At 37.0% G+C, this 27,174-nt stretch overlaps 1 protein-coding gene and 1 pseudogene across 1 annotated transcript; one reads left to right on the top strand and one right to left on the bottom strand.

Moving 5' to 3' along the window:
* The first annotated feature begins 418 nt into the window (after positions 1-418).
* On the top strand, positions 419-3,261 carry LOC142856996 (olfactory receptor 1N1-like; annotated as a pseudogene).
* A 9,741-nt stretch (positions 3,262-13,002) lies between these two features.
* On the bottom strand, positions 13,003-13,949 carry LOC142856833 (olfactory receptor 1N1-like). The gene is given in 2 exon segments (XM_075984477.1): positions 13,003-13,251; positions 13,254-13,949. Coding segments are annotated over 2 exon segments (936 nt in total). The 5' UTR covers positions 13,941-13,949.
* Positions 13,950-27,174: the final 13,225 nt, after the last annotated feature.

Here is a 27,174-nt window from a genome sequence, read left to right as displayed (position 1 = left end):
CGGGTCGCAACTCGGAAACAGCACCATCTTCTGGTTAACAGGTAAAATGGCAGATTTCATTTTGAATGGGACTTTAGCCGCAGCTTCTGTTGCCACAATGGAAGAAATCACAAGAGGCCTATATGCCTATGGAGGTAGCTTAATTTACTGGTTATTAGGTTTCAGTTTCCTTCTTCATATTATATCATTATGAAACTATATGGCATTAATTGATAGGATTAATACCATAATAGACAAAATTGACTCCTTATCTAAGGGTACTAGAAACTTACCTGAAAGGGTCTAGGCTGTTGAATTTGACTTTCAGAAGTTATCACAGAATTTTGATAAGGTAATAGACAGAATATACCTCCAGGATAGCAACTTACACGATATCTGGGGGTAGTTCAAGGAGGAGATGTTATTTTTGAAGGGCAACATGAAGATCTTGGAATCACTGGTGCAGAATGGGGACCAGAAAATTAATACCATAGGGAAATCACTAGAAACCTTTGCAGGTCAGAAGATTCAGGCCTTAGGTGAGACAATAATTAAGAGATTTGAAACGATTGAAGAAATTATTGGAGCTGATGATATAAGGGCAGGATACAATGCCACCACCAGCTATCAGAACTGGTTTACACATGGTTTTAGTGACATATCCTGTAATTTATTCTGACAAAGCTTCAACTTCTAAAGGCTCAAAGGGAGCCAAAGAAGCTAGATGGATGCCAGTAGGAATGAATGACCTCAAGAAAATTAAGCAAGCCATTGTTAATCATGGCTTGCACTCTACATTTGTTAAGGAAATGATAAAAACTTGGGCTTCTAATGTCAGGGCTATAACCCATGATTTCTTACAGTTAGCATCAGCAGTGTTAGAAGATGGAACTTCCTTGATGTTTAGAGTTTATTTCAGAGAAGAATCCAAACATACGGAACAGCAAGGAAGAGCAAAAGGTATGGAAGTTTCACAGGATCAAATTCTTGGTGTAGGAGCATACACTGACCCACAGGTGCAAGCTCTTTATGATGAATAAGCGTTGTCCCTATGCCACAAAGCAGCCTTGAATGCCTGGGATAGGATACCAGAACCAAGAAGAAAGGTTGAGTCATATACCATGGTTATGCAGGGACAGGGAGAACCCAATACTGACATTTTACAAAGATTAATTAAGGCTCTGAACACAGGAATAACAGACCCAAAAGCTAGATGACGAATTCTTGAATCACTGGATTTTGAAAGAGCAAACTTAGACTGCAAAAAGATAATTGGGGCTTTAAGTTCTAGATCAGCACCTATGAATGAATGGATCCAGCATATCATGAATTTTCAGACCTTTAATTATGATGATGAATTTTGGGTATGAGAAGTGATTTCCAAAGCAATGAGGGGACAGCAATCTTCCAAATGTTTTAATTGTGGTAAATTAGGACATCTAAAAAGGGATTGCAGGCAAGGAATTTCTAGGAATTCCCACTTCATCTGGGAATGGCAGGAATAAGAAACCTCGGCCTTCAGGTATATGTAGGAGGTGTGGTAAAGGACAACATGGGACCAATGAATGCAGATCAACAAAAGACAGACAAGGCAACCCAATACCATTGGGAAACTCTCTGAGGGACCTCTCAGGCCCACAAGCCAAAAGTAGCCCAGTCATTCCCAGTAATTGTGGACGACATGCCACATCAGGAAAATTAAAAACTTTAGAAGCTTCTGTGCAAGACCATAAGGTTCTAAATGATGGTTCAAATTTTGAGGATAAGTCAGAAATTCAATTAGGAAACAAGAAGTATATATTTTGGCAAACCTCTATAAATGATCAGAGACCAAAGCTGGGAGTACCTATAAATGGAATTGTGATTGTTGGCTTGTTGTACACAGGAGCAGATGTGAGTATCATCACTTCAGAATCTTGGCATCCAAATTGGCCTCTTCAAGAGGCAGATGTTAGATTAGTAGGAATTGGAACGATATCTTGACTTAAACAAAGCATGATATGGGTTGACTGTATTGGGCCAGAAGGTAAAGAAAAAAGCTAAGGCCATATGCAGCAGATATTGCAATAAATTTATGGGGCCATGACCTGCTACAGCAATAGAATACCCAGATTAATATTCCTGCAGTCCTAGAAACTCCTAATTCTGGGAAGGATGTAATAAGTTATCATGAACAAAGGTCACCAGTCATTCAGGCTGTACAAGAATATAAAGCAAATAACAAACCTTTGGAGGTACCAACAGCTCTACCTTTAAAATGGCTAACTGAGAAGCCAATATGGGTTAAACAATGGCCTCTAGCTGAAGATAAATGGCAGGCTTTAGAACAATTGGTACAGAAGCAATTAGATGCTCGACATATTGAGGAGTCAACTAGCCTTTGGAATTCTCCTATGTTTGTTGTAAAAAAGAAATCTGGCAAATGGAGAATGATGACAGATCTAAGGGCTGTCAACAAGGTAATTCAACCTATGGGCCCTCTACAGTCTGGAATTACTTTGCCTTCTCTGTTACCCAAAGGATGGCCTCATTATCCTGGCCATTGGCTCTGACCCACACCTCCACACTCCTATGTACTTCTTTTTGGCCAACCTGTCTTTTGCTTGACATGGGTTTAGTACAATCTACAGTGACCACGATGCTGTTTAATGTTCAGACTCAATGCTATACCATCTCCTCTACTAGTTGTCTAACACAAATGCACTTATTCATGATATACGGTGATCTGGACAGCTTCTTCCTGGCTGTGATGGCCTATGACTGCTATATGGCCATCTGCTGCCCTCTCTATTATTCCACAATCATGAATACCTGATTCTATGCCCTGATGCTTGTCCTTTGCTTGGTCCTCACCAACATAGTTGCTCTGACTCACACTCTCCTCATGGCTAGACTGTCTTTCTGTGTTGTTGGGGAAATAGCTCATTTTTTTCTGTGACATTACCTCTGTTCTGAAGCTATCATTCTCTGACACACATGTCAATGAGTTAGTGCTTTTTGGCTTTGTAGATATAGTAGTCTCCAAAGTCTCCCTTTGTAAGTATTCTTATCTCTCAAGTCAACATTTTAATTGCTGACCTTAGAGCTAAGACTTCTTGTGGGGGTTCAAATGCCATTTCTACCTGTAGTTCCCACCTCTGTGTGGTCTGTTTTTTTAATGAGATGCTCTACCTGTTTCCCTCCTCTGTAGAGTCCAAAGAAAAGGATGTTGCATCTGCTGCAATTTATACAATGGTGATTTCTATGTTAAACCTCTTAATATATAATACAGTATTATATTGATATATAATAATATCAATGACATGAAGGAAGCACTGAAGAGGCTTCTCTGTCACAGGAGAATGTTCTTCTTTTAATATATAGCAAGAGCAATGCTTAATGAAAGACAGGGCTGAAATCTGTGAAGTGGCTTTTAGTTTGGGAATAGTCACCTGCTAGCCAGGAAGGTTATTGTCCAATTTATTAAGCTTCACTGAACTTTAATCTTCTTATACATAGTATTAAGACTATGAATAATGTAAAATTCATTCAGTATTTTTTCTGTTTTTATTCATTTGTTTCTTTTGTTTATGTGAGATAGTCTTTCCTATACATCCTAGGAGGTTCTGTACACTATGTACCTCACAGTTTAATAGCCTGAAACTCACAACCTCCTGCCTCAGTCTTCTGAGTTTTAGATCACAAGTGTGCACGTCTCCAGCAAGATTTTCTCTTTTTTGCATATGAAGGAGAACTTTTTTCTATTGATTTTTATTGAGTTCTACATTTTTCACTGCTCCTCTCCCTGCCTCTCCCCTCCCCCTTCAACCCTCCCCCAAGGTCCCTATTCTCCCAATTTACTTAGGAGATCTTGTGTTTTTCTACTTCCCATGTAGATTAGATCTAAGTAAATCTCTCTTAGTGTCCTCATTGTTGTCTAAGTTCTCTGGGATTGTGGTTTGTAGGCAAGTTTTCTTTGCTTTATGTTTAAAAACCACTTATGAGTGAGTAAATGTGATAATTGTCTTTCTGGGTTTGAGTTACCTCACACAAAATGATGTCCATTTGCCTGCAAAATTTAAGATGTCATTTTTTTCTGCTGGGTAGTAGTCCATTGTGTAAATGTACCACATTTTCCTTATCTATTCTTTGGTTGAGAGGCATTTAGCTTGTTTCCAGGTTCTAGCTTTGACAAACAAAGCTGCTATGAATATAGTTGAGCACATGTCCTTGTGGCACAATTGAGCATCCTTTGGATATATACCCAAAAAGTGGTATTACTGGGTCTTGAGGAAGGTTGTTTCCTAATTTTCTGAGAAATCACAACACTGACATCCAAAAGGGTTGTACCAGCTTGCATGCTTACGTGCAATGCAGAAGTGTTCCCTTTACCCCACAACTTCTCCAGCATAAGTTGTCATCAGTGTTTTGGATCTTGGCCATTCTTACAGGTGCAAGATGGAATCTCAGAGTTGTTTTGATTTACATTTCTCTGATGACTAATGATGTTGAACATTTCCTTCAGGGTCTTTCAGCCATTTTAGATTCCTCTGTTGAGAGTTCTCTGTCTGGGTCTGTACTCCAATTTTTTATTGGATTATGTGATCTTTTGGTGTCCAATTTCTTGAGTTCTTTGTATATTTTGGAGATCAGACCTCTGTCTGATGTGGGGTTAGTGAAGATCTTTTTCCATTTTGTATGCTGTCGTATTGTCTTGTTGACCATGTCATTTGCTTTACAGAAGCGTTTCAGTTTTAGGAGGTCCCATTTATTATTTGTTTCTATTTAATGAGTTAGATGATTAAATAAAACATAACATAAAATGTATTTATTAGTAATACAGTCACAATTAGTAAATAGTAGGTATTAGAAAAGATGGCTGCTGCTATTTTCCCTCCTCATGACTCTTTCAACTCAGATGTAACACCTTTGTCTTAAATTCATTTATTCAGCAGGTATTCAGAGTATTACTATCTAGCTTTTACATAGCCAAGATCTAGCTTTTACATAGCCCTGAATAGGTAAAATCTTTGCTTTCCTGACATTTTATTCTACATCAGTTGTTTTAAACCTTCCTAATGCTCTGACCCTTTAATACAGTTGCTCAAATTGTGGTGACCCACAACCATAAAATTATTTTTTTTGCTATTTTATAACTGTAATTTGTGACTGTTATGAACCATAATATAAAAATCTTATATGTCATCCCCAAAGGGGTTGCAACCCATGACTTGCAAACCATTGTTCTAGGCTATCGGTTCATAGATGAGTCAAGAATAAGAAGTATGTATTGTGTTTGTAGGAGTAAGTACAGGTTAGGAGCAAAGAAGTAAAGAATATTAGTTACATTTTAGGCGAGACAGACTAGAGGACAGATTGCTCAACAAAAGAAATTCATTGTTTAGGTTTCTATGATGATTGCTCTGCTTCCCATCATCTACCAAGGGCTCATGGAGATCAGTGTTGGAAATTCTCCACTGCTGGTCAAAACTACAACTTCCTGGGATCATCAGGTGAAAATCATGGAAGAAATTTCTGTATTTGTTTGTAAATTTGTCTTTGTATCTAAAATATATTCCAGAAGTGTAAAATAATTTGAGAAATAGAAAAAAACTAACAACATAAAATGCAGATATTTCTGTCTCCTAGGATCTTAGCAATACTAATTTTTAAAAATATGAATCATAAAATTTTGACTATTAAATTTGGTGTGGCCACTGTCCACTAATTATATGTCTCTTTTTATTGCTGTCTCTTCTTTCAAACTGTTTTTTCTAAATAAAGAGGATTGAATCAGCAAATGTGAAATTGTTTTAGTTATTTTTTTCTTACCCATGGGGCATCCAAAATCTTTGCAGTTATACACAGCTTGGTTTTCCATATTTAATGCATGTTAGAAGAATCATCATTTTCCTGGGATTTAACATAACTCAGAATAGAAAAATTTAACTATATTTAGCAAATGTCTTTCTTTGAAGACTTAGGTGCATTTTCTTTCATCTTTAAGAGTTCACTGCACTCAAGGAATACAAAACACTTGCTACTTTAATAAGGGGATTTATTTATTTATTTACTTATTTAACTCTCTGGCCAGGGTTTTAAATGTTAGAGCAACTCTGAAGATTTAGGTGTCCTGTGGTAGTTCAAGACACCCCAATGATTTTCCAGCACATACAGTTGATTTTGGTTTAATTTCCTATTGCTTCCTTTAACAAAGAAGATATGAGGATACCCTTTTTGAAATATTACCAAATCATAATGAAAATGCTCTGAAAGTATCATTAATTTGCTCAACACTGACCAACCTCCATTTACATACTGGTTTCCTAAATGAGAAATTAAAAAAACACCTCAAACCTTAGTGTATATATTATTCTTAGAGAGCTTGTTTATACTGAGTCCAGTCCTGAGATCTACAGGCACAAATTCTGGATCAGTGTTTCTGGTATGGAGTACCAATACTCTGTGTTTCCCAAAGTGGCTCAGGGCCCTGAAGAATGTCTCAGTTCTATCTGGACTTATATTTTCTGCATGGGGATAGGTATGGATCTATTTGCATTCTTTTACATGTTGACATCTAGTAATGTCAGCACCATTTTTTGAAGATACTTTCTTTATTCCATTGTATGCTCTTAGCTTCTTTGTCAAAAATCAAGTGTTCATAGGTGTGTGGATTACTATCAGGGTCTTTGATTTGATTACATTGGTCCATCTGTCTGTTTTTATTCCAGTACCAAGCTGTTTTCATTACTGTAGCTCTGTAATAGAGCTTGATGTCAGGGATGGTAATGCTTCTGAAAGTTTCTTTATTGTAGAGGATTGTTTTGGCAATTCTGGGTTTTTGTTTTTTCCATATGAAGTTGGGTATTGTTCTTTTAAGGTCTGTGAAAAATTTTCCTGGGACTTTGATAGGGATTGCATTAAATCTGTAGATTGCTTTTGTTGGACTGCCATTTTAAATATGTTGATCTTACCTATCTAAGAGCATGGGGGATTTTTTCCATTTTCTGATATCTTCCACAATTTTGTGCTTCAAAGACTTAAAGTTCTTGTTGTACAGGTCTTTCACTTCCTTGGTTAGTGTTACCCCCAAATATTCTATGTTATTTGTGGCTATTGTAAATGGTGATGTTTCTCAGATTTCTTTCTCAGCACCTTTATAATTTGTATATAGGAGGGCTAATGATTTTTTTGAGTTTGATCTTGTATCCTGCAACATTACTGAAACTGCTTACCAGCTGTAGGAATTCTCACATCAAATATTTGGGATCACTTATGTACATTATCTGATCATCTGAACATAGTGAAAGTTTGACTTCTTCCTTTCAAATTTGTACCCCTTTGATATTCTTTTGTTGTCTTATTGCTCTAGCTAGAAATTTGAGTACTATGTTGAATAGGTATGGAACGAGTGGACAGCCTTATTTTGTTCTTGATTTTAGTGGAATAACATTGAGTTTCTCTCCATTTAATCTGATGTTGCTGTCAGTTTGTTTTATATTGCTTCTATTTTGTTTAGGTGTGTTCCTTCTATCCCTCATCTCTCCAAGACTTTTATCATAAAGGGGTGTTGGATTTTATTAAATGCTTTTTCAGTGTCTAATGAGGTGATCATATGTTTTTCTTTCAGATTATTTATAGGATGGGTGGCTTGAATGCATGGGCACAGGAGACCACTTATTGAATATAATACTGGTAGCACAGACATTGAAAACAACAATTAATAAATGGGACTTCCTGAAATTGAGACCCTTCTGTGAGGCAAAGGACACAGTTACTAAAACAAAAAAATAGCCTACTGAATGGGAAAAGATCTTCACTCACCCCACATCAGACAGAGGTCTGATCTCCAAAATATATAAAGAACTCAAGAAACTATACATCAAATTACCAAATAACTCAGTCAAAAATGGGGCACACATCTAAACAGAGAATTCTCAAAACAGTAATTGCAAAAGTCCAAAAAAACACTTAAGGAATTGCTCAACATCCTCAGCCACCATAAAATTGCAAATTAAAATGACTCTAAGATACCATCTTACTCCTGTCAGAATGGCTAAGATCATAAACATCACTGGAGAGGATGTGGAGTAAGGGGAACACTTCTCCATTTCTGGCGGGAGTACAAACTTGTACAGCCACTTTGGAAATCTATGTAACAGTTTCTCAGAAAATTGGGAATCAATCTACCTTACAACACAGCAATACCACTCTTGGGCATATACCAAAGGATCCACACTCATACAGCAAGGACATTTGCTCAACTGTGTTCATATTAGCATTATTCATAATAATCAGAACCTGGAAATAACTTAGATTTCCCTCAACTGAAGAAAATGCAGTAAATTTACACAATGGAATACTACTCAGCAGTAAATTTACACAATGGAACACTACTCAGCAGTAAATTTACACAATGGAGTACTACTCAGCAGTAAATTTACACAATGGAATACTACTCAGCAGTAAATTTACACAATGGAATACTACTCAGCAGTAAACTTACACAATGGAATACTACTCAGCAGTAAATTTACACAATGGAATACTACTCAGCAGTAAAAGCAACAACATCTTGAAATTTGCCTGCAAATGGATGGAACTAGAAAAAAAACATGCTTAGGTAGGTAACTTAAATCTAGATAGACAAACATGGTATGCACTTACTTATAAGTTGATATCAGATGTAAAGCAAAAATTATCAGTCTATAGTCCATGATCTCAGAGAAGCTATGTAACAAGGAGAACCTTAAGAGACACATACATGAATCCACCTGGGATAGGAAACAGATAAGATCTCCTGCAAATTTAGGGGGGAGAAGGTAGGGTATCATGGGAGAGGGAGAGGAGAAGGGGAAAAAGAAGGAGAACATGAGTGAATGGGATGCTAAAGAAGGGGGTAGGACAGTGAGGGAGAGAAAGGAAAGAAATATCTTGATTGAAGGAGCAGTTAAAGGGCTATCAAGAATCATAGCACTTGGAAAACAATCCCCAAATCATCAAGGATGACCCCAGCTAAGAACCTAATCAACACTGGAGAGGATGCCTAAATTGGCCTTCCCTGTAATCAGACTGATGACCACCTTAATTGTCATCATAGAATCTTCAAACAGCAACTGTTGGAAACAGATACAGAGATCTACAGCAAAGCACTGGGCCAAGCTACCTGAGACTAGCCCAAGAGAGGGAGGGAATCCAGACCTTGATGGTGATACCCCCAGAAACAGCCGATTGAGCTAGTGGAAGTTCACTGACTCTAGACTTATATCAGGCAAACCTCCGTAGAACCAAATTAGGTCCATTGAATGTAGTGAAGAGTTGTGAGGCTTGGACAGTCTGTGAGGCCACTGACTGTAAAGGATTCTTAATACCTATATAGCTTAAAGATTATATAGCTTAAAGGTTTCATATTAAAAACATTAAACAATCCTTAAACAAATGTGCAGCAAATGAGGACAATGACCTGCAAATATAAACAATGTGTAGGTATCTTAATCAGAGGTAGAAATGTATAGTGCAATATGATAAATATATTCTAAGATTGCATCAATTTACAAAATATTTAAGCAGAGTTATAAATATGCATGTGTGTAATATGAAAAAGTAACTTTGCATAGGTTCACAAATATTGGAAAGAGAAATAGGAGCATATTTAATATAACAATTATTTGAGTTTGTGTCAATATACAAGAATCTATACTAATGTAAATTATCTATAAATAATATCTCACAAGTAATCTCACTATTACTATTATTAGTATGAGCAAGCTCACACTAATCTACATATTACCCCATCCCATCTATTCCCCCCTTTTATCTTAAGAAACACCTTAACTGTGACCATTAACTATATATAATCAACACTTTTAAAATGAAAACAAACATTTATAAACAGTCATTTTGGGAATTTTGGAATAGTTTTCTCCAAAGTGTTCCCTGCAGTTTGTTGAGTAAAGTATTTTTAGGGGTTTACAGAGATATTTCAGGAGTCTTGTTCCATCAAACCACATTAATCTAGAAGGAATCCACAGGTTCTCATCTTCTGTGGAAACAAACACAGAACCTCTTTTCCAAATTAACATGTAAAAGATTTCACTAAAATAGCCCCACACTAGCTCAGAATAGAGTATAATAAAGAGTTCTTTATTTTGGGGTAGACTCATAGATCAACAGTCCTCTGCATGAGCAGGAACCAGGAACCGAATTCAGCAGCTGAGAGAGGGTGCACATGTTTCTACATCTGTTTTTATAGTACCCAAAACCATGCCAAAGAGGTCCACAATCTCAAAGGCCATTGGCTGAAGAAGTTTTCACAGCAACTGACAAAGGGACAAGGATTTATTCCTAGTGTTCAAACTGATATTTAGGAACACATTCTTTTGGAGGGATACCTTGCTCAGCCTAGATAGAGGCAGGGAGGGCTTTGGTCTTGCCTCAAAGTGGAGTGTCAGACTTTGTTGTCTCCCCATGGGAAGCATTACCCTTTCTGAGGAATGGATGGAGAGATGGAGTAGGGAGAAGGTGGAGAAAGTAGGATGAGGGGAGGGAGTGGGAATGGAGATAGCTTTGCAAAATGAGAAAAGATGTATTAAAAAAGAAGCCTCTCAGTTCTAATATCTTGTATTACATAAGCTTCTAGAACTAGATAAAGTGATAGATATAGAAAAGTCTGTCACAGATTCTTCTGACAGTACTATAATCTTACCGATAATGACCTGATATTTACAGCTGCGTATAAGATCATGAGAGTGCAATGGATAAGCCTCGCCCTGGGAAAACCACCTTCGTGATCATGGTATCTCCCCTGCCTTCAGAAACCAGCTGTTTGCATTCTTACACAGGGAATCTGAGATTTACTTTGAAGTGGTCTTGTCTATGTCCAGCAGCAAACCATGATGGTCAACATGCTGAGTCTAGCTGCCAACACATCCATGTAATTGTCTTAAGGAAAATCTTCATCCTGTAGTTGTTGAAACATTAAAGAAGTTTAAATGTTTATTCACCAATTAAAAAAAAAAAAAAAAAAAAAAAAAAAAAGATCATGAGAGAAAAGATCTGGCATTGACCAATGGTGCTAAATATTTCGGTACTGACTGAAAAGAATATAAATTATGATAAAGGAAAAGATAATTGGAGAGTTGGTACTGACCGACAAAATATAAAATTATAGTAAAGAAAAAGATAATTGGAAGCCGGGCGGTGGTGGTGCACGCCTTTAATCCCAGCACTCGGGAGGCAGAGGCAGGCAGATCTCTGTGAGTTCGAGGCTAGCCTGGTCTACAAGAGCTAGTTCCAGGACCGGCACCAAAAACTACAGAGAAACTCTGTCTAGAAACCCCCCACCCCCCCAAAAAAAGAAAAGAAAAAGATAATTGGAGAGTTGGTATTGACCAATGATGTGGAAAAATTATGTTTGTGGCTTGTTGCTATTGGCAATTACTGAAAAGAGCTTGTGACATGGTGAATGTTGAGAATTGATGCATATGCTGAGAATGTTAGATCTAAGTGACACTCTGAACCAGCGGAAGAAACATTTTCAACTTGGGCGATTCTACTCTCCTTTAAAATAGGAGACTATAACCTTTGGGAGCATAATTATTCATAAAGCATCCTGACAAAAGGTATGGCTATTGAGACACAGGGCCTGAAAGTATATTTCTCTCCACTAATCTCTTTTCTTTACAGAGGTCAGCAGTCAATGATGGGTTTAAAGCTTCTCCTCCCCAGATGCCTAAGACAGGAACTCACATATGACAAATGCCTGTTTCCAAAGATGGGAAAATTTGGGTAAAGGAAGAAGACTTTGCCCAAGCCAGGTGCGATCTATCTGTCTTGTTGCAGAAGCACAGGGGTTATTAAAATTTAATAAGAGAGAATGGATTTCATATAAGATAATTTACAGACATCTCCCCAAATGAGTTGGTCATTTTCACATAGGCACGGCAGTCATTACTCTGCCACTAATATTCATATTAAGTACTGGATACTGAACCTGGGTTTGCTAAAAGAACAGTGCTCTGTCTAATGAACCATCTCTTCAGCCTCTGAAATAAACATTTCTGAACAGCAATGAGCAGAAGCATTGTAACACAGTGTAACAACATTCCTGGGAAAATCTTTCCAAGCTATAAAATGACATTTAGCCAGCAGAGAAATCTAAATACTGAGTTCATAGTGATGGGAAATTCTTTACCTATTCTGGATTTCCTGGAATGTAACACCCATTCTTTATTTTCTCTTAAATTCTACATATTCCTATGAACAGGACAAATGCAACAAGTGATAAGCTAATAATTTAGAGTGAAATATTAGTGTAGGAACTTTTACTTAGCTTTAGGCATAGAAAAAATATTCTACTTGTTGAGCAAATGGATCTCAGAAAATAGTTTTTTACTTCTGGATGGAGGTACATATGAAGAATGACATTCATAGTACCAATAGCTCTCAGTTGTTGGTGTCTACCACATTTGCTGTTGCATCAGATGCACTTCCTTGCTTATCTTACTCAATCGTCCAACTCATCTTATTAAATAGAAACTACTAAACTGAGTGTTGATATTCATGACTACAAACTTTGCACAGGAGACTGAGACAGGGAAGAAGTTGTGAGCTAAAGGCCAATTCAGGCAACAGAATGAATGTAAAGTTAGCCTGAGTTGTACATCAGTGCTCTATCTCAGCCAGGTGGTGGCGGCACACACCTTAAATCCCAGCACTCAGGAGGCAGAGGCAGGAGAATCTCTGTGAGTTCATGGCCAGCCTGGTCTACTGAGTGGGTTCCAGGACAGGAAAGGCTACACTGAAAAACCTTGTCTCAAAAAAAGCACTATGTCAAATAAGAAGACAGAATGGAGAAAAGAATAAATAAATAAGCAAAAAAGTAAATAAACAACTTATTTTCTATAATCTTTACTTTATATTAGGGAAGGCTAAAGTCTAGTGAGGTTAAGTAATTAGAAATCAACCTGGTGGCAAGTATGTACACAACACCAAATTAAAAGAAACTTGTTTAACATAGACGTGTCCCTTCATTAAACATTATATTTAGGAAGAGAAAATTTGCCTCTGACAGAGGAGCTTCCTTAGAGCCTCTTTCATGTCCTTGTTTCTTAGGCTATAGATGAAGGGGTTCAACATGGGAGTCACTACTGTATACATTGCAGCAGCTACAATGTCCTTTTCTACTGAGACTATAGAAGGTGGGCACAAATAGGCACTGAACAATGTCCCATAGAAAAAACAGACCACACAGAGGTGGGAACTACAGGTAGAAAAGGCCTTTGTGCCCCCCCCCAAGGGGTTCTAACCCTCAGGATAGCAAATACAATATGGACATAGGAGATGACAATGCATAGAAAGGGGACCATGAGTACTGTGCCTCCTAAGACAGAAATCATTAGCTCATTGACATATGTGTCAGAGCATGATAGCTTCAGAACAGGAATAAGGTCACAGAAAAAGTGAGCTATTTCCCCAACAACACAGAAAGACAGTCGAGCCATGAGGAGAGTGTGAGTCAGAGCAACTACGTTGGTGAGGACCCAGCACAGGGCAAGCATCAGGGCACAGAACTGGGTATCCATGGTTGTGGAATAATGGAGAGGGCGACAGATGGCCACATAGCGGTCATAGGCCATCACAGCCAGGAAGAAACTGTCTAGATCACCAAACATCAGGAAGAAATACATCTGGATGAGACAACCAGTATAGGAGATGGTATGGCGCTGAGTCTGAGCATTAAACAACATCTTGGTCACTGTAGATGATATTAAACCCATGTCAGCAAAGGACAGGTTGGCCAAAAAGAAGTACATAGGAGTGTGGAGGTGTGGGTCAGAGCCAATGGCCAGGATGATGAGCACATTCCCAGTCAAGGTGACAAGATACATACACAGGAACATCCCATAGAGTAGCCACCGTTGCTCTGGAAACCCTGATATTCCTCGCAGGTAAAAGTCTGAGATGCTGGATTGGTTGTCCATGAGCCTACAGATCCTGGAGGTCAGAAAAGATAGTCAGAGTGTAGGGTTGATACTTAAGCTTCAGGCACTGGGTTTCAACCTTCACATACCCATGTCTATATTTAAATGATCTACTCCCCAGTCCTGATGGTTCTTGCCACCAGTTCTTACTTCCTTTTATTCGTTCTTTCTGAGGAATTCTATATTTTCCATCTCTCCTCTCTTTTCCCCCCAGTTCAGTCTGTGATACCAGGAGATCTCTCCCAGTAAGGGTCTAGGCACAGTCAATTCTCTTACTACCCAGCTTAGACTAGGTTTATAAAGTCCTATCAGCTCTATTATTACACTAGGATATTTTTATGGCTATATGAACATGATCCAAATTGTACATTCTTTTGGAATATTATCCAAAAATGTGCAAAAATGTTGCCTTTACCAAACATTCATGATTACCCACTTCATAGTCAAGGGCTGTGGAGTGATTCATTCTCTCTACTTTGACCACTTCTCCAGATGGAAAATATCAGTCCTTGGGTTGTCTGTCAACAGCACAACCATCTTTCTGTAGATGATTTTCTTTAATCAGAGTTCACACCTAAACAGAAACCTATCTGCAGACCAAAGGATATTTCCTAAAATAGTCATTAGATTTCAAAGTGAAAATTTTAAACTTTTCTAAAAGGAGAATCTGAGAATGATTATATATATCAACCTCTGAAGTATACTAACTAAATTAACCGACACATCTCAGGATATCAAAAATTTTATGAGAAATTAGGAGTCACAAAAATTTTGTCTATGACATAATATCATGATGGGTATTGTGGATCTTTACAAAGACTCCAGTTACTGAGCACATTCAAATAACATGTTCTGAAAGGGAAATACTCTACTAAGACCCAATGGATTATAATTTATTCAAGACAAAGAAGGATGCAAGGTGGCAGATAGTTCCATGATTCCCTAGCTTCCAGGTCCTGTCTTTATTTCCAATGAACCATGCCAAGCACCTGCAAGTTATATGAGAGAAAAACAAGTCTTTTACTACCAATGCGAGTATAAAACGCATCAATCAGTCAATTGCTATGGCAACAAAATGTTCACCTGGGTAAACTCTCACACTCCTTTAAATAAACCCAAATATCTTCCTTAAAATCATTAAAAAATATTTATTTATTGTGTGTGTACATGTATGCATCTCTTTCTCTCTCTGTGTGCGTGTGTCTCTCTGTGTATATTCAGGCATGCATATGTGTGCTTGTGTATGTACCTGTGTAGAAGCACAAGAACAACTTAGAAAAGTCAGTTCTCTCCTTCCACCATGTAGCTTCTAAGTAATGAACTTAAATCAACAGGCTTGTGGCTGTTCTTGCCCACTCAGAAATCTTTGGCCTTGCAGAGCCACGTTTTTACTTTCTGTCTTTGTTAGTCTCCTCAGTACTTTGTGTTAGCACCTTATGCTCTGTTTCTTGGTTTTACATTTTCTTACAAAGTTTTATTATTGTTCTTAGAAACTTGGCCTCAGAAATCTCAATATATCTTTGAAACATCAATGAGCAATTTCCATAATTTGTTCACTTCTTCTCATCCAAATCAAGCAAGTCCCTTTACTTACCACCACTACCTCTTGCTCTAATATGTCAGTCAACAAGTGTGAGATGGTGTGAGCCTTATGGTAAGAGTACCACAAGAAAGACCTGACAGCCACAACAGTTTTAGTCAAATTCCTGTGCTCACTGCCATTTTGTTTGCTGAGAAGAAAGCCATGCAAAAGTATTTATGAAAAAGGATAATCATAATCTTCCTGAAAAGAAAGATTTAATGGGATTGTCTGGAATTGGGGTTCTGAATAAAAAAATTTAAAATATAAACAGCAAATAGACCAAGACAAAAGTCAAATTATTCAATGGAGATTAAAAACTATAGAAGGAATAGAAGCTTCAAGAAAAGTTTATCAACGTTCTAGATGAGAAGTCCAAAAAGTAAACAAAAGATTCAACGACAAGTCTATGTAATATCTGAATGGAAGGCAGAATCACTCATAACTACCTTCATCTGCTTGAAGAGAAAATTCGGAAAGATGAGCTTCTTTGTTGAAAACTTATAATGATATGAGACAAATTCTGATTCTGCCTGGACAAAATTTTGAGGAATTCTGGGGTATTTTATATTTTCATTTTGAAGCCTGGCTTGATAGAGACAGAGGCCCCTCTTCCTGAATCCCTAGAAGAGGGTGAACAAATTCACTTTAAATGTCTAAAGATCCAAGAAGTCAGGAAACAGAGTTCCCCAGAGCCTTGTTAGTGAACACATATGATACCCAATTCCCCTCTGTCTTTATTAGAACAGACAAAATTAGTGCAGCACTAGGCTCCATAAAATATAGGATGTTTTATTGTTTTCTTTATACCTTAAAAACTCTTGTAACTAATCGATAATGACAATCTATGTCTGCAGTTTTCAACCTGTGGGTCAGAATGCTTTTGGGATTGCATATCATATGGCTTGTATGTCAGATATTTACATTATGATTCGCAACAATAGCAAACATGCAATTGTGAACTAACAACAAAATAACTTTATGGTTAGAGGCCACTACAACATGAGGAACTGTGTTAAGGATCAAAGCATTGAGAAGAATTGGAGCCATGGGTCTGCAGTAAAATACGCTTTCTAGGGAGATGCGTCTGCCTCCATGTAACAAGGTCCCTCTGCTCAAAGCTCCTTCACTAAAGAAGTGTAAAAGTGTCTAATACTTTCTTAAAAGTTTCTTATGATTCTGATTATGAATAAAAAGCACTGGTCCAATTTCACTCACCTGATTATATTCTATAAGTGATTTTAAGAGACAAAACCCATGAAGAGTAGAGTAATAATAGTAACAAAAATTTGGAAGTTGGGAAGCAAATGGACTAGTGATCCTGAATATCCCCATAATTGGAACTAAATTTTACATACTTTCTCCAGCTGCAGACCTCCGAACTCCTGTTTACTTTAACTTGAAAAAGGAAGTCAGGACCACGAGGGGTGCATCACCCACTGAGACAATGGGGCTGGACTGTGACTGAAAAAGCATGGGATAAAACCGGACTCTCTGAACATGGCGAACAATGAGGACTGATGAGAAGCCAAGGACAATGGCACAGGGTTTTGACCCTACTTCATGTTCTGGCTTTGTGGGAGCCTAGCCAGTTTGGATGTTCACCTTCCTAGACATGGACGGAGAGGGGTGGACCTTGGACTTTCCACAGGGCAGGGAACCTTGACTGCTCTTTGGACTGGAGAGGGAGGGGGAGAGGAGTTTGGGGGAGGGGGAGAGGGGTGAGAGGAGGGGGAGGGAAATGGGAGGCTGGGAGGAGGCGGATACTTTTTTTTCCTTTTCTCAATAAAAAAAATGTTAAACATCAGAAATTTAATTTGGGACTAGAGGAATGACTCAGTAATGGAGAGCACAACTTCTCTTACAGAGGACCCAGACTCAGTTTCCAGAGCCCACATGGTGTCTCACAACATTCTGTAACTCTGGAGCTAGTAGATCCACTGCGCTCTTCTGACCTCTGTGTGTTCATGCACATACACCGTGAACATACATGCTTGTGGTCACCCACAGTCTTTGGTTCTTATGGACACAACAGGGCAATTACAAAAAAATTGACAGTGTTTGAAACATCATGCACAAGACTTAAAAAGTTGAAGCCAGACAAAATCCCAGCATTGGGGTAGGTGTGGGAATGAAATCTTACTTGGAGATCTTAGAAACTGATATCTTCCAGAAGAATATTTGGCTTTCCTTAGTGGTGTGGCCCTAATAGTTTCAACACTGCAGTGGATGGTATATATTCCAGAAGAAGAAGATTTGGTTTTCTTTAGGCTGTGCCCCTGGTAGCTTCAACACTGCAGTGGATGGTCACACACCTAAAAGTATACAGGTAGCACCAATGAGACGTGATGAGTTTTAAAAAAATTGAGTACACATATTTGTGTTGGTGTGGAATGGGGGTAGATCTGGGGTGAAATTGAAGAGAATTTAAGGTACATCAAATGAAACTCTCAAAGAATTAATAATCAAAAAAGCTACTGAACTTAATAGTGTTTGCTTTTAGTACCAGCACTGGGAAGTGGAGACACAGTGTCTCTTGGGTTAGCCAATCAGTGAGCGTCAATTACAATGAGAAACCCTGTCTTAAAAAATGCTGGGAAATTATCCGAGGAAGACACCCCTACATTGAACTCTGGCCTCTATACACATGTGTGTGCATCATGTGTACCCACTGACACCCACCACATATGTATCCCACCACCACCACAAAATGTCTTAGAGTTCAGAAGCAAGAGACTTTGGTTATCACTCTTACCTTCAGTTTGGTTCATTCTGGACTCTGAATTACATTTTCCTAGAGGGAACCAGAAAGGAAAAGTCTTTGTTAGCCACGAAGTCCCTGCTTGTTATTTTGTCATCAACAGCATGAGCTCTCCATGGGCAAACCCTTATGCCTTCTGAACAAGCTCTTCCACTCCCAGATCAGCCCCAGACAATAAAGCAATTGTTTCCTGTTTTCTCATATTTGAGCTGGTATGGACATATCATACCAGTTGGGTCTTCTTGAAGGTTTAAAAAATTATAACTCATGCCTATTTTTCAGGGTTTCTGACTCAAAGTATGTTGGGGAAGCTTTGTTAACTAGTTATTTTCAAGATGTGGAATCAAGTTAGGGTGTGGCTTTCTGGGACCCAGAGAAAAATGGGTGGTAGTCCCAGATGCTCCCTCTCTGTGGTTTCCACACAGCACAGCTGACCTTGTTCCTATTTCATGAATTTTTCCTTTATAATAAATAAAAATATAAGCTTTCTTTTATCTAGATTGGCAATTTACCAAATGGAGCTAACTTCTACAAAGGTAAATTGATAATATCTATCTCATTTGGCTGTGAGCCTATATATATATATTTTTTAAATTCTGAACTGAAATATGGAGGTCCTTAGAGATACCATCGGTCTTAGCACCCACTATGTCACATTGAAACAAATGGAGGAATTTTACAGTATTTTTTATTTAAAGGTATTTGTTCTCATCAAATAAGAGATCATATAAAAACAGGTATAAAGATAATATGTTGAGTGATGATTGAAGTGACATATGTTTGTGTATTTTCACATTGAATTCTAAGTCTAATATAGTATGCCAATAACTCAAGGTTGAAATTTTTTGAACTGACTATTGAAATTTTGAAATAATAACATAAAATAGAATCTACATATAATAATTTCATTCAAAATGAGTGTCTTCTTGAGAAAAAAGTAGAAAATATACTTTTTTGTTATTTTTATCTCTCAGTAGATGTAGTGTTTTTTTTTCCAAATTTACTTCACAGCCCTACAATTTCATTCATTCTTGCTGCCACAATACAAGCATAAGCAGGTGTTACATCTAAATTATTGAGGCAGATGCAGATTCCTGTGGACAACAATGCTTTGTAATTTGTTCACCACATCAGCAGACAGTAGGTTATTTAGAAACGTGGTTACTTCTTTTGTTAAGCACTTTCTTGGATGCACGGTTAGTTGCTACTGCTCTGAGACCGGAACTAGAATGTTCTACTGGACTGGAAAGGACTTCAAAAGCAAAGCTAAAAAGGACTTTAGTTTCTTGTTAATCCTGCAACCTGATACCTATCCAGGCTGAATTTAAGAGAAAATTGTCTGTTCTCCATGTGCCTTACTGCCACCAGACACTGCTAGAGAGTCCAGATGCATGTTGTTCAAAAGGCAGGCTTATGTGTTGGGAATCCTTTCTAAAGAACATATGGAGTGCAATGTACTTGATACTTAAACATCTGTAACTGACCATCTATCAATCATGATTCTATATTCATTCTGTGTCAATTTCCAGGGATTCATAAAACATACATAAATGTTCAAAATAGAACTAATTAATATTTTCATTATAATAGTAAACTGTTCATTGTTAATATAGTAATGAGTAGCATAACTGATTGTACAACCCAGGTAAGGGTATTACATTACAAAATATTTAACGTATTAGGTTGAAACAGTAGAAATTCTAAAGCTGAATTTATTCATTCAAGGTAGGAAAATTTGAACAACAATATAAATTTTAACTCCAAAAAATGAATGGTGAGCCATAATAAAAGCCATCTTAGATCTCAAACAAAGCATTCAGATTGAATAACTGTTTTTTAATATTAATTTTACTGTGTTAAAGTTAAAACTTTTTTGATTAGACAGATAAGGGGAAATGATGTGGGATGCCATTCTTTACTCTATGAATATGTGTGGCTCTCATTGATTGATAAATAAAGCTAAGGTGGAATATACCCAGACAGAATACAGCAAGGCAGGAAAGCCAAAATGAATACAGGGATAAAGCAGGGCAGAGTCAAGAGAGACACCATCCAGCAATCCAGGGAATAACATGTCAGCAGACCAGTAATGCTACAACCATACAGCAATACTTTGATTAACAGAAATTTATAAATTTAAACATAATAACTAGTTATTAATAAGCCTGAGCCATTGGCCAAACATATATAATTAATATTAACACTCTGAGTCCTTATTTGGTAACTGGTGGATGGAAGAGAACCTCCAGTTACACAATATCTAAAACACTCCCTATTCATCTCATTTCATTTTAGGCAATCTCTTCTTTTTTTCATGTTGATGGATAATGACGTTTTATGTCTTTTTCATTTTTCAAATGGCCAAAAAGACACTTAAGGTCATGCTCAGCTTCCTTAGCAATCAGGGAAATGCAAATCAAGACAACTTTAAGATACCATTTAAAATATTTATTAGTGTGTGTGCCCAAGTTTTTCATATATTTATCATTTACATTTTGCCCATGGAGGTCAGAAAAATGTGTTGTATCCCCTGGAATTGGAGTAACAGATAAATACAAGCTGTCATATGGGTGTATCATACGGGTGCTAAAAACAGAACCCAGGTCCTCTGCAAGAGTACTAAGTGCTCTAAATCACTGGTCTATCTCTCTAGCCCTAACTTTTGTCTCTTTCCATAATATATCAATCTGTCTACCAATTTCTTCTTATGTTTGATCCATGTGTATCTATGTAAAGGTATTAAAACTTCTTGGACTTATTTCCATGTTGTTTGACTTTCCAGGAGAAGATGTGAATAAATGTCTATTCATCCCAGATAGGACACTGAGGCCTAAATGACAAAATTATTCCATGCATGTAGCTTAATAAATCAGGGATTTCATTAGGGCTACTTATTTCATAAGTGATTTAAGGGCAACACTATCCCCCAAATGCTCACACCCGCATGAAAAAAATGCTGTATCCTTGGAGTACCCTGATAAACTTGTATATAGTTTCACCAAAAAGACTCCAATTCCCAGCAACTGCTTACTGAATATAAACATGGTGAGAAGCCTTATCAACCTTATAACCTCTGGACTCCCTAAACCTTGTACATTTTTTTAAAGATTCTTGGACATATGCAATGATTAATAGTAATAATAATAATAACAATAATTTGAAGAATGTTGAAATGAATATAGTTCTAACATCACTCTCCTTTAGATTTCCATAATCTAAAGACTAGACTCTTACCGCATTCTACACAGTCTCCTTACTATTGTCTTTATTTTCCTTCTCCATCCATTCCATTTTCTCTGTACATCATACATATTTTGAAGTATTCATTGGCTTTTAAAATGACTATTTCAATCTTGTGATCAAATATTTTCATAGGTCTTTACTTTCTTTTGATCAAAGTGTCAATAACTCAGCATGGACTCTTACCGATACCTCAAATTTTTGTTTGAACATATTTCCTAGGCCATATACATCTTTTTGATCTCTTAAACATTCTTGTAATTGTTTTTTAAGTATGTCACTGATTCCCTCTTGATGCTTTTCCTTTTGACTCTGCTGTTCTAATAAATAGCTATTCTACTTCCACACTGGATGTGTCACACTCTTTTTCCATCCTCACAAGTGTCTGCTTACTTATAACTTTGCAAACCTATGTCGCTTTAACCCCTTAAATTGCTCACTTTACCTCACAACCGTTGTCATACAGTAGTTACACATTTTACTGATGAGTAAATTAATGAATGAGTGAAAGAATAAATTAAATACTATTGCTTTCACTCCACTTTGTCGTATTTCATTCATTTTGATTGTAGGGAATTGGTTTTAAAGATTTTTTTCACACTGAGTTTTATGATCTCTGCATAGACACTAAGTATAATAGTGGGTCAAAGATGACAATGCCAGTTGAAATGCTGACACCATGACTACAAAAACTCTTATAACAGAATTCATTTAATTGGTGCTTGCTTAAGTTCAGAGGTTACGCCATTGTCATTATGGCAGGAAGTGTGGTAGCACACAGGTAGGCATGGCTCTAGAGAGGTACTGAAAGCTCTACATCCAAATTTACAGGAAGCAGGAAGAGTGAGACACTGGATCTGTCTTGAGCATTTAAAACCCTAAAACCCAGCCCCAGTGACACATTTTCTCCAACAAGGCAACACCTACTCCAACAAGATCACATCTTCCTATCCCTGTCAAGTAGTGTCACTCCCTAATGACAAAGCTTTCAAACATATGATGCTACAGAGACCATTCTTATTGAAACTACCACATATGCCAACAAGGTAGGGGAACTTCTGAGGCCATACCCCTAGATAAAGATCTGCAGACAGTTAATCACTGCTGAGGAAAGGAGACTCAGTCTTTAAATCCCAAGTTATCATCTTTGGCCACATACTAACTCAGTCAGTTTTATATGTATATATGATATATAATATAACAATAATTAAAGAAAGGGTCATGAATTTGAGAAGGAATCAGGAATGGCCATGGCAGGAATTGGAGGAAAGTGGAATGGAAATAATATAAATGCAATACCCAAATACAAAACTTTCAAAATGTAAAGAATTTAGTTTATTTTTAAAATTAAGCACGTAGCTTTCAAAATGCACATTTATGTATCATTTTCTAAAATATAATATTACATACATCATCAAAATGTGTTAGAGATAAAAGGTTAAAAAGGGGGGAAAGTCTTTACATGTATTCAGGTGTTCCTGTAGTAAGAAAAAGTTCCATTCCTTGGCAAGTGTTTGTGTCCCCAATGATTGGTAGCAGCTTTCCTCTCAGTTCCAAACTGAAAGTGGGAATGAAGTATCCCCTAAGCAATAGAGCTTATCAAGGAGATATTGTGACATAAAGGCACATAAACTTTGAGTTTGAAGTTGATGTATCTGGATTTGAAAACCCACTTGAGAATTTTTTCAGCCATTCTTAAGCTCAGAAAAGATGGACAATATTATCCCCCTCAAGACTTCTTCTGATGGGTAAATAGCACATGGTTATAAAAATTTTAATAAGTGAATTAATATGAAAACGATTGAATACTTATTAGTTTTCCCAAAGAGGATTGCTGTCTTTGTATGTAGCAAATGTCCACGTCCACAGGGAATATTAAGAAGCATACAATGAAGGATCCCTAATTGTCTGTCAACAGACAATTGTCAGTAGTCTCCTGGGTTTACAACGTGTCTGATAAAGAGGAGTCCTTCTGTTGCTACCTTGGAGCTGGTGAAACAGAAAGTGTGGCGCTTCCTCACGTTAGGTGTGGTATTATGACTTCTCTCTCCATCTGGCTCTCAGTCTTTTGAGAAACATGAATAACAAAGTCATGGAACTGGCAATGTTTGAGTTGCCAAGCTCACCCTGAGTTTGGTAAGGGCAGTATTTGTAGGGCTATACCCAAAACATAAACATTTCTCTCTCTCTCTCTCTCTCTCTCTCTCTCTCTCTCTCTCTCTCTCTCTCTCTCTCTCTGTCTCTCTCTGTCTATGTCTCTGACTCTGTGTGTGTGTGTGTGAGAGAGAGACAGAGAGAGAGACACAGAGAGAGAGAGAGACAGAGATCTATAGCTGGTCCTAAAGGCCTGGGAAAGAAGTTGAGGGTAAAGAGTTATGTCAGTTGTTCAGATCATAACCATCTTTAACTCCAATTACATTTAAATTTTAATTTAAAATGCATGTGGACATGTTAATAATCAGTTATAAAATCTTTTAGATGATTAATATAATTATATAAGGAAAATGTTGTGAATCTCAAGTAACCCCAGGAAACATAATAATAATAATTTAAAGTTTGTATCTTTCTGATTGGTAAAATGTTATACCTTTTTCAACTTGTTATTGGATATTTGATGTACATCCCTTCTGTGTGAATATCAACAATTAATAATCCATTTTTGTGAGTAGTTAAAACATACCTATATACAATTTTCCACAACACACTTTTGTTACAACTTTTCAAATATTTATCTTACTGGATACATATTATTTTTGGTAGATTTACATTGGCTTTAAACTTTCCCTTCTTGGTGGAAACTAGAAAGCCCAGTAAGAAAATTAGCCATGAGGTTGTTCAGTATTTAAGAGCATTTGATGATTTTCCAAAGGACTAGAGTTTGGTTTCAAGTAACTCTAGCTCCAGATGATCCAACACCTTTTTCTGACTCCCACGGGCACTGTACTTATATGACATATATACAAACATATGCACATACACAAATAAAAATAAACAGACCTGTTTTATCAATTGACCAGGAAATTTCAGTTCTCAGTCAGCTATCATTATAGGTTAGGTAGTGGACATCTTCAACTCTCTGTTTATCTCAGAGGGCTTATTGAAGCCAATGGCCTTAATAATGAGGAGTGTTTATTCCATCCCTGCATACTCTTCTAGAAGGGATCAAGCATACTGGTTGGTAGCATGGATTTGTATTTAGACTAGTCAGGGATTAAATGTCCTCTCATCATTATAATGATATATGGGCTTAGGCAAATTATTTAAACTCTTTCAGCTTTAGTTTTCAATTGGTTAAGCTAGAATAATGTGTTTAAACTTTTAAATTTATTTTATGTGTATGAGTCTTTTGCTTTCATGTATGTCCATGCACTACTTTCATGCCTGGTGCCAAGAAAGCTAAAAAGTGGTGTTGTATTCCATGAAACCAGAGTTACAGACAATTGTGAGGATCCATGTAGATTCTGGAACCCAACTCAGTTTCCCCAGAAGAGCAATTAGTGCTCTTACCCTCATGTCTTTTTCTGTAATCATGTTAAACTACGATGGAAACTATATGTCTAGTTTATATTATACAACAGAGTATATGGCTAATAAATGGTAGCTAACCTAATTTATTTGTAGTATTAATATCATCATCAAGGCACAAATCTTGGGTTCAAAGATTTTACTGAACCTTAAATTCTTCGAACACTTCTTGGAAACCTTGAGTGTTATCAGGCAGCAATTATGATCTTACTTGATCATGCAGTTGCTGAAGGCTTTTGATGGGAAGACAGACAGTTCTGAAATCGAACCATAGGTTCAAAACAAGCTAGTGCTGTAATATTATGCAAGAAAAAAGTCCCAGTGTTCTTTCTGAAATGAGATTCATAATGCCTATTGAGAGATTTGAGTAACAAGTGAGTAGAACTTTAATAGACCCCGGTGTAAAGTTTTTGTCATATTTTATCACGAGTGCAGTTGTTTCTACTATTCAGTTCTGTAAAACTCACCTAAACCAAACCAATAAAATGGTAAATTTTCCCTCACTATCCGTGGCCTCTGCTTTCTAAGCCCTATATCTCTCTCCATCCTTCTTACTTTAAGGAAAGCATTTCCATTGTTCTTCCATCTAAATATCACCCCATAAATGCTCCATTCTCATCTATTCCATCTCAGGAACAATGTGTGTCATAATATTTTCTTTAAACTTAACATTTCCTTGGAACTTAAAAATCTCTTTTCTTTTGTTGAAATAATTTTGCATTATAGCATCCTACTGAAGATAGTATTTGGGGCAGGGATGTGGAAAACTCAAGGCTGCAATGAAAATTACACTACATAGGTGAGATTTTTTACTTGTTTACTTGAGGGATAAAATGACTTCGAAAATATGAATGATTAAAAGAAGCATAAAAATGTTTCATTATACATTTCCTATACTCAGTTAAAATTCTGGAATCAGATTTGGATTATACATGTGACAATCTATGTATAAAGTTCTCACGCTTTAGGACAAAGCAACAGAGTATACCATTCACAAATATCCAGGAGACTAAATGGGAGTGTTCACACATATTCTGACTCTGCCTTTTTTAGTCTCATAGTTCCACCCTTCCTTTCATAGAGTCACATCCCAAGGACCCAGGCTGCTTTTGAGTCCCATTGACAAAGTAATGGCAGGGCCTCTGATGCTCTGAAATTTTGCTTCTCTCTTTAATGTTTAATGTATTATCAATTGGTTGATAAAACAGCTGTCACACCCAGTTAAAACCACTATGATAGGCTCAGAAAAACACTACATCATGCATAGCTCAGCAGCAAGACTTGACCTTGATAACAGTGGACCCCACAAATTGCAAAGAACTACAATCAAGAAATCCAAAGAGAAAACAATTCTAGGATTTTTTTTGTGTGATGTGAGGTAAAAATACACTGTATGCTGTGTAGATCAACAACTGCCTCAGAGTTACTCATCAAGGAGTCCATTCTTTATTTACACACGGACCTACACCACTGCTTTTATCTATTGTAAACTATTTATTGTAAGCTTGTCTGTGCTTATGTTCTGTCTTTCCTTCCACTGTCTTACAGGTTTACCTTTGTAACTACCTCTGTTTGTTTCTTATAGTAACCATTGTGCTGTAATATGCCTTTATACACTGTAGTAAATACCTTTATTCTTTAAAAATATAGATATTTATATTGATATATGCTAGAAAATAAATATGTTCTAGGTTGTATTAAAGATACTAAGAATTTGTTTTAATTTTTCTCTTTGGATTTCTTGATTTTTGGACCACAGCTAGGGACCAACATAGAAATACTAATTATAGACAAACAGGATTTAAAGAAGGAAGAAATCATCCCAACTTTAATTACGAAGGGCCATTAGATTTCAGATACTAGAAAACTATTTTGCTTCAGAAAAACAAACATGGGGTCAAGACACTTGGATTCATGACCCCTCTTTGATCTGTATTACTTCTGTGGTTGTAAGACTATTTTCTTCAACCATTCCATTTGTAGAGTAGAAATGATAACAGCATGTACCTAGACCATAGATTTACAGCTATTGAATAATTAGTATGCACACATTGTTACAATCCTACATAAGGAAAACACTTATTAAATGTTGACTATAAATATTATTGTTTACAGACTCTGGGATTAGA

The sequence above is a fragment of the Microtus pennsylvanicus genome, chromosome 9, assembly GCF_037038515.1.
Source record: "Microtus pennsylvanicus isolate mMicPen1 chromosome 9, mMicPen1.hap1, whole genome shotgun sequence".
In the NCBI taxonomy this organism is placed as follows: Eukaryota; Metazoa; Chordata; class Mammalia; order Rodentia; family Cricetidae; genus Microtus; species Microtus pennsylvanicus.
This window is presented reverse-complemented; position numbering and strand designations above follow the sequence as displayed.